Source organism: Lycium barbarum, chromosome 2 (genome assembly GCF_019175385.1).
Source record: "Lycium barbarum isolate Lr01 chromosome 2, ASM1917538v2, whole genome shotgun sequence".
In the NCBI taxonomy this organism is placed as follows: Eukaryota; Viridiplantae; Streptophyta; class Magnoliopsida; order Solanales; family Solanaceae; genus Lycium; species Lycium barbarum.
Window position 1 is genome coordinate 145,233,247 of NC_083338.1, and position 9,555 is coordinate 145,242,801.

General features: G+C 35.3%; 1 protein-coding gene across 1 annotated transcript; it reads left to right on the top strand.

Moving 5' to 3' along the window:
* The first annotated feature begins 7,435 nt into the window (after positions 1-7,435).
* On the top strand, positions 7,436-8,324 carry LOC132627836 (ethylene-responsive transcription factor ERF010-like). Its single transcript, XM_060343424.1, has one exon. The coding sequence runs from the start codon at positions 7,691-7,693 to the stop codon at positions 8,162-8,164; it is 474 nt and encodes a 157-aa protein (XP_060199407.1). The 5' UTR covers positions 7,436-7,690; the 3' UTR covers positions 8,165-8,324.
* Positions 8,325-9,555: the final 1,231 nt, after the last annotated feature.

Here is a 9,555-nt window from a genome sequence, read left to right on the forward strand (position 1 = left end):
ATTACCTCAGGATATTTATTATAGTGCAAAACATAGTCTTGGGTGTATTATAAATACCCCAAAACTCTTTTCATTGTCATCCAATGAGTTTGGTCAGGATGACTTGTGTAACGACTCAGTTTACTTATTGCACAAGCTATATCTGGTCGTGCACAGTTCATAATGTACATCAAACTTCCCAACACTCTAGCATAGTCTAACTGAGACTTGCTTTGACCTTGGTTCTTTGTAAGAGCAAGGATCACGTCAATCGGAGTCTTTGCAACGTTAAACTCCAGATACTTGAATTTTTCAAGTACCATCTTAACATAGTGAGTTTGTGACAATGCTAGACCTTGTGAAGTTCTATGGATCTTAATTCCTAGAATTAAATCAGCAACTCCTAAGTCTTTTATATCAAAGTTGCTAGCAAGCATACGCTTAGTAGCATTTATGTCGGCAATGTCTTTGCTCATTATCAACATATCATCAACATACAGGCAAACTATGACTAAGTGATTTGGAACGTTCTTAACATAAACACATTTATCACATTCATTAATTTTAAATCCATTTGCCAACATTGTTTGGTCAAATTTTGCATGCAATTGTTTGGGTGCTTACTTAAGTCCATAAAGTGACTTAACAAGTCGACACACCTTCTTCTCTTTTCCGGGAGTTATGAACCCTTCGGGTTGATCCATATAGATTTCTTCCTCTAACTCTCCATTCAAGAAGGCTGTTTTCACGTCCATTTGATGGATATGGAGTCCGTACACCGCAGCCAACGCTATCAACACCCGAATGGATGTTATCCTTGTTACCGGTGAGTATGTATCAAAATAGTCAAGACCTTCGTGTTGTCTGAATCCTTTGACAATGAGTCTTGCCTTATATTTATCAATAGTGCCATCATCTTTCATTTTCTTCTTGAAAATCCATTTGGAGCCTAAAGGTTTGTTTCCCGGAGGAAGATCAACCAATTTCCAAGTATGATTGTTTAATATGGATTCTATTTCACTATTTATTGCCTCTTTCCAATATTGTGCTTCGGAGGAAGACATTGCTTCCTTGAAAGTTTAAGGCTCATTCTCTACTAAGAATGTCAAAAGGTCTGGACCAAAGGAAGTCGATGTTCTTTGACGTTTGCTACGTCTTGGATCAGGGGCGGATCTACTAAGGTCCGAGGGATTGCCACGCTACCCGCAAGCTTCGGCGGAAACTATATGTATACATGTATGTATATATATGAAATACTATTGATAAAAACATGCCACTCCGAGTAACAAATGATGCTGTGGTGCCAGTGGCAAAAGGTGAAAGATACCTTCCCCACGATGAGGGTTCGAACCCCACTGGCAGCAGTTTAATAATTTTTTCGCTTGCTGGATCAAATAAACAGTAATGGGTATAAGTGATGCCTTCAACTTTTTTTTGCTTAAGTTGTAATTTTAAATTGAAGTATTTATTTGAATATCACTTATTAATTTTATATGCTTGATTCGTAGAAAGCTCGTATGGTTTAGGACTTAGATTATGAGGAAAAGGAAATCTGATGCTTTCAAAATGTAAATAGAATCCTTAACTTTCCATTCTCTTTCTTTTTCTTTTCTTTTCCTTAATTCATCTTAACTTGTTTTAATTATTAATTATATTATTGTTGTTGACTATCTTTATTTGTTAATTCTTGACTTATTCGTTCTCTCGTTAATTATTTGTTTAAATATGAAAAATTAAATTATCATAAGTTTCCTATTCCAAAGTTTTCTCTCTCCCATCGTAACAAAAGCCCTCGTTACGCCAAGTTGGAGTATTTGTTTTCGTTCTCACAATTTATCGAGTATAAATCGAAAAAATGCATAACCCGATCTTAAACCCAAGATCATCAAACAAGCCAAAATGCTTATTCTATTTGGATTCAAAGCACCGTGGCACCCGGAACCTCCAAATCCTGGATCCGCCTCTGTCTTGGATTCTCTTCGTTAGGCATATTTTCCTTTGTTTCTTTCCGAGGTCATTTAGGTCTTTTACTAGACGACTCACATTCTATTTTATACGGATAAATATTCTCAAAAAATTGAGCATTATCAGATTCCATTACCGTATTAACATGAATGTCGTGATTTTCTGATTTATGAACCAGAAAACGATACGCTTTACTATTGGTAGCGTATCCTATAAAACCACAATCAATGGTTTTTGTTCCAATTTTTACCCTTTTGGGTTTAGGAATTTGTACCTTGGCTAAACACCCCCACACTTTGAAATATTTTAAGCTAGGCTTTCTACCTTTCCATTGTTCATATGGAATGGACTTTGTTTTGCTATGGGGCACTCGGTTGAGTATTCGGCTTGCTGTAAGGATAGCTTCGCCCCACAAGTTTTGCAGTAAACCAGAACTTATTAATAAGGCATTCATCATTTCCTTCAACGTTCGATTCTTTCTTTCCACAATTCCATTGGATTGTGGGGTGTATGGGGAAGTAGTTTGATGAATAATTCCATATTCTAAGCATATTTTTCTTCAAAGGGAGATTCATACTCTCCACCCCTATCACTTCTAATCATTTTGATTTTCTTGTTCAGTTGTGTTTCGACTTCATTTTTGTATTGTTTTAATGCATTAATAGCTTCATCTTTGCTATTAAGTAAATACACATAGCAATATCGAGTGCTATCGTCAATAAAAGTTATAAGTACTTTTTCCCACCGCGTGATGGTGTTGACTTCATATCACAATGTTGGTATGAATTAAGTCTAAAGGATTGGAATTCCTTTCAATAGACTTATAAGGATGCTTACCATACTTGAATTCAACACATACTTGACATTTGGACTTATTGCATTCAAACTTAGGAAGTATTTCCAAGTTAATCATTTTTCGCAATGTTTTATAATTAACATGTCCCAAACGTGCATGCCATAAACTATTTGACTCATGTAAATAAGATGAAAGAGAAATTTTCTTCATATCAACTGAGATTGCATTGAGTTTGAAAAGGCCCTCTGTGAGGTAGCCCTTTCCAACATACATATCATTTTTACTAACAACAACCTTATCAGAGACAAAAACACATTTAAATCAATTCTTGACTAGTAGTGAAGTTGAGACTAAGTTCTTCCGCATTTCTGGAACATGAAGGACATTCTTGAGCGTCGCAATCTTTCCATACGTCATCTTCAAGGCAATGTTGCCTATTCCCTCAATTTTGGCAGTAGCAGAATTGGCCATGAAGATCGTTTCATTGGGGCCAACTGCATCATAAGAAGAAAAGAATTCCTTGTTAGAACACACGTGGCGAGTAGCACCCGAGTCTATCCACCATTCTCGCGGGTTACCTACCAAGTTGCATTCGGATAACATGGCACATAGATTATCCACTTCATTATTCATTTCAGCCATATTGGCTTGACCTTTCTTCTTCTCCTTATCCTTTTTCGAAGCACGACAGTCTGAAGTCATGTGTCCAATTTTGCCGAAATTGTAACAACTTCCTTTGAATTTCTTCTTGCTTGGAACATTCTTCCCTCCAGAAGCCCGCTTCCTTTTCTTTGAACCTGTAGGGGCAGTTTCAACGATGTTTGCCCCCATTATTGCTTGTTTGCCATTGGCCTTCTTCTCAGCAGATCTGTTGTCTTCCTCAATTCTAAGACGGACGATTAGATCTTCTAATGTCATTTCATTTCGTTTGTGCTTTAAGTAGTTTTTAAAATCCTTCCACAAAGGCGGCAATTTTTCAATAAAGGCCGCAACCTGGAAAGCTCCATTGACTACCATTCCTTCCGCAAGCAGATCATGTGTAATCACTTGAATGCGACATGACAGATTTATTATCTACCATTTTAAAGTCCAAGAACTTCGCAGCAACAAACTTTTTCAACCCAGCATCCTCGGTCTTATATTTCTTGTCCAAAGCATTCCATAATTCCTTAGACGTCTTACAGCCGCTATAGACATTATAAAGACCATCATCCAGCCCATTGAGAATATAATTTTTACATAGAAAATCAGAATGATTCCATGCCTTCGTCACGATGAAACGTTCGTTGTCCGGAGTCTCTTCAGGTAGAACAGGAACTTCCTCGGTAATAAATTTTTGCAGACTGAGGGTTGTTAAAAAGAAGAACATTTTTTGTTGCCAGCGTTTAAAGTCTATGCCAGAAAACTTTCCGGGCTTCTCTGCCGCAGCCATCGCAGGGACAGTTGTGGTGCGACTGGAAGAGGCGACAGTCTTTGCACCAGAACCAGTAGCGTTCTCGACAGTGATATCAGCCATTTTTCTGTTTGTCAACAAAACAGAACCAGAATCAATAAATAGAACGCACAAAGTAATAACGTCGATGAAGTTTTTATATTCTTCTAATCGAACACACAAAGTAATAATCTCGATGAAGTTTTTATATCTTCGAATCGAGTAGATTACTGGAGTAGAAAATCCGAGGATTTTAGTCTCCAACCAGAACAGAATATTAGATGAAACAGAAGTATAATTAATTAAATTCTTTAAGTTTGTGATTCCTGTTAATCAAATAGTAATCTGGTACATAAACTAAAGAACAGTGTGTTTATTTCGAGCCCACAGAAAACTGTATTTCCTTAAAGAATTTAATCCCCTCACTGTTGCCAAAGGTTTGGATTAATTCTTCCCAGGATAGAACGAAATTCTATTCTGCAATACCGGCAATGGAAATTGCAGAATTTCAGCGAACTCAACGAATGGTAGTAATCACACGACACTTACTGATTTTTGGTTTCGAAAAGAATGTAGTATGAGGGGAAAGGAAATTGCGTTTTTCAGAGAACAAAAATGTTTTCAGTGTGTAAAAAAACAAATAAGGTGAAGCCTCTGAAAATTTATAGTCTGTTATTTTGATCTGAACAGGTATGAAAGTGCCTGTTCAGTGAAGGAGATGACCGTTGGTCATCGTTATGTCCGTTGGAAGGAAAAAAAAAATCCGTTGGAAAAAAAAAATAATTCCGCGAATTTAATGAATTAAGTTAATTTCGCGTGAATTAATTAATATCCGGATTAGAAACATTAAGTAAGGAAAATGGAAATAAAATCAAATCATTTGACCGAATTTGAAGCCGAGCCGAGCGACGACAACGACGCAAGGGATGGTCCTCTTCTCAACCCTTTATGAGCTAGAGAATGTGTTGCTTAATATAAGCACACACATAACACTTTCAACCACCAATGTGGGAGAAGTGTTTACTTGAAAGGTTGTTTTTCAAACTTTCATTTCCCTCCATTTCTCAAGTCATACTTCACCTTTAAAATCCCTCACTTAATGCATTTGTGGACTTTAAACTTAACATTTACGGATATCTCTTTGTAGTGGATCAAAACAGAAACAGACTAATCACAGTCTAACCTCTTTATTTTTGCCGGAGAGTTAGCCTATACACGTATATTAAATCGAACACTGTAAATGTTCTTATATAAGATAAATAATTTCAAAAGTTTCAAGTGTTTATCTAGTTGATTTTTAAAGTACGTACTGGTTAGACTCTTATTCTCAACATTTAATAATGTGAAATGACCTTTTTATGCATTGAAGTTTTTTTTAAAAAATAAATAAATTCCCACTCGATATTCTATATCCTTACCGTGGCCCTACTACACCAATTTATAGTATTATGCTATTTACCCGTTATCAGTCAGTTTTGTGTTTAAATAAACAGATTTTGACTTTTTATTCTCGTATTATGCCCGTATCAAGATGAAAATAGGCATGAAGGGAATTTTGCTATATGAGGAAGAGAAAACTTAGAGGATTTGAAATATGGAAGGGGACCACACTCACGGAAAGAGGTGACCCCAATCCCCACCTTCATGACCTAAATGATTTTACTGTACTTATTTAGATATTATTTGAATTCCAAGTTTCCTGTCTAGTAAAGCTATTGGACTTCTAAACATAGCATTGCAAAGACTTACTATATTACCCAACAAGTTATTTACAAAGTCGAAACAATTAAGTAGTCTACTGTATAAGAAAAAAATCTGGTAGAAACTATATGAATGGTGTGAGGGTGTGTTTGATATGGAGGAAAATAATTTATAATTTTTTTATGTTTGATTGGTCAATCTTTTTAGGAGGGAAATAGCCTCATAGTGTCATCCCACCCCCTTGTTACTCCTTCCGGTTCAAAATAAGTGTTTACTTAGCTTTTTCCACACCCCTTAAGAAAACACTAATTTCAATAAGAAAATATTAACTCGTAGAGAAAAAAATAGGTATTTTGACTACAGGATCCTTAATTAATAGATTCTTTGCCTATTCATTGTCTTGAGTAGAAAGGGGTAAATCTGAAAAAATAGAATTAATTCCTTTTTAATTACGTAAGTTAACATTTATTTCGCATCAAAATAAAATAACTTAGTAAACACTTATTTTGAACCGGAAGGAGTATCCTCCAACACATTTCATCCTGCCCCATTCCTAATAGCCCCTATTACTACCCCATACTCCTGTATATCCTCCATTTGAGATGGAAAACGTTTTTGTGCATACCAACACACCTTTATACTCCCTTTTTTATATTCACATGGTATAGTTTTTACTTAGTCCACAATATCAGTGGATAGGAATGTTTTTTAAAAACTTACTATATGATTTTATATGTCATGTTATTTATGTAATTATAAAAAAAACTTTTAAATGTATATAATTTAGTTTTTAAAAATTAATCAAAGATAATACTCCTTCTGGCTCATTTATATGAAACGCTTTCCTTTTAGTTAGTTAAAAAAAAAGACACATTTTTTTATTTGAAAACAATTTAAAATTTGTCTTTTACTCTTAACAAAATTAATTTATAACCAATATATTTAGTTTAATTAACACAACAAGATTTAAAAATCTTCTTTTATTTCTTAATGTCCGGTCAAACTTATCACATTGAAAACGAGAGCACCACATAAACTGAAATAAAGAACACTATACTGTTAAGTGGTCGTTTGCTAGTTAGCTAAAATTATCCCGGGATTATAATTCTGGGACTAATGTATCCAACTTCTTGGAATTATTTTATCCCATCTGGGAGATGGGATAAGATGAGATATCCCACCCTTAGAATAAGACTTCATTTTATACAGTGTTTGATAGAAGGTATAAATTTATCTTGAGATAAATTTACGATATAAAAAATTAATGCTGGGATATTCCAACCTATAACATTCACCAAACGACCTAAATACTTGAATCCTAACAACAAATTATACTCCCTGGTGGTAGAGGAACCAAGAAGTGAAATGAGGCGATAGAACATGTCGGCCGAATTTGTACTTATCTTATAAGGAAGATCAACGTGGCGGCCTTGCCCAATCGACAGACTAGCAGCCAAGCAACGAAAACCAATTACCCTACCCCTCCCCTTATGCGTGCTCTATATGCTCTCTTCCTCAATCATCCACACCCCACCCCCTCACAACCCCGTAGGGTGTTGTTACATGTTCCTTCCTTTCTCTCTCTATGTATACATAACAAAAATTATCTCTATATTCCCACCTCCATATATATATACGACACCTGTTCTAATAACAAACGTTCTTTCATATACCCCTCATTTTTCTCTCTTAGATTCTCCTTCCCCATCTTCCCTCTTCTTTCTCTGGGGGTATAGCCTTATATTAGATAGATAGCGTCAAAGGCGCTTTTTTGGGAAAAAGAAAGCAAAAGGAGGATTCTTTTTTTTGGGTTAGCGATGATGGAAGGAGAGAAGAGAAAACAAAGGCGACACCAACAAGATAAGCCATACAGAGGTATACGTATGAGGAAGTGGGGTAAATGGGTGGCTGAAATTAGAGAACCCAACAAACGTTCTCGTATTTGGCTTGGTTCTTATTCTTCTCCTGTTGCAGCTGCTCGTGCTTATGACACTGCTGTTTTTTACTTGCGTGGTCCTTCAGCTAGGCTTAATTTCCCTGAATGCATAGTTAATGATAACCATGAAATTCATGATCTTTCTGCTGCTTCTATTCGTAAGAAAGCTACTGAAGTTGGTGCTAGAGTTGATGCTCTGCAAACTGCGATTCATAATTCATCTGGTTCACCACCTGGATCCACCTGTAATTCGAACTCGAAACCTACAAGGGTTGTCGTAAAGCCGGATTTGAATGAATATCCTAGCCCTGAAAGTTGTGATGATGAAGATAACGGAATCAACAGCTTTAATTAGTACTGCTTCAAGCCACAAGTGGCTATAAGGATTATTATGGCGATAGATATTGAGAATTATCTGTGTTTGTATGAACATAATCCGAAGGGATTATATGTTAATATTATCACTTTTTTTAGTAGTTAAAAGAAATCCCAATTACAACTAGTATTGTTTCTTACTTGTTCGTTTCTTCTTTAGAAATATTCCTGTTCTTGAATCTCTTTTTTTTTTTTTTTTTTTTTTTTTTTTTTTTTGTGGTTTGCAACTTTGTTACTGTTCCATTGAAGATGGGAATTAAATCAACACTTGTTTCTGATGATTGAGGATAAAAGCCAAAAAAAAAGAGAGGATATGGCCTACAAAAAAATCAGTTGGGCAAACAAATTCTGTGAAGTTAAGAAGTAGATAAGAAGATAAGAGAGGAGAAGAAAGAGAGAGATGGGGTTGTGTGTGTATAAACCGGTAAAATATGTGACGTTGATCAAGTGTGGACACCACCATCGCCATAGGATTGGAGTGCCCACGCGAGCCATAGTATAGTACTACAGTATTAATTAAGAAAGGAAAAAGATAAAAACTTGAAAAGGGAGAAAGTAGTGGTCCTAAGTCGCTGTCAGGGGTGGGCATTATGATGGATTTTAAGCTGAGAAGGGAAGTTTTGTTTCCGGTTTTGGTTGGGCAATGGATGATGTAGAGCTGGGCGGTGCTAGATTTTTATTTTCCTCCATATGCATATCTAGCTGAACTAGTTATTGTTGTTCAAGAATTTTTATTTAGGCATTACTATGTTCTTATTTAAGATTTAAATTATTTTGCTGATGCCTAGCTCAGGTAAAAATTTGAAGTGAAAACATAAAATTAGTAAATTTATGATAGAATTATATGATACGAAATATGTTAGAAGGACTCGATTACTTACGCATGTTATGTCACATTCATTTTGAGATGAGTTCAGATAAAAATGATATCATATGATTTTATTTGCGATAAAGCTTAAACAGAATGACATCATATTTTATTAGAAGTTGTGAGCTCAATAAGGTAATTGATCTCAGCCAAATCATTTATTTCATCTTAAGCTTTAAGAACGTTTTGTTCGTTTTGAGCTTAAAAATGTAAAATTATCACATTAAATCAATATATGCTAATTAAAAAGTTAACTTGTCTTAAGCTTTAAGAGTGTAAAGATTATCACATTAAGTCAATGTATGTTATATATTAAAAAGAACTCAGTAAGTGTGTCGAGTGCGATTCTAAGCTCTTTGGCCCCTATTGCAATTGGCAAAGAGTAAAGACAAACACTTCATATTTTTGGAAACGCTGGAGAAAGGCAAATATCTCAACAATGAGGGTAAAACCTCTTGTTCTCTACCTAATGTGATATCTTAACTAGTAATTTGCTGGCAAAA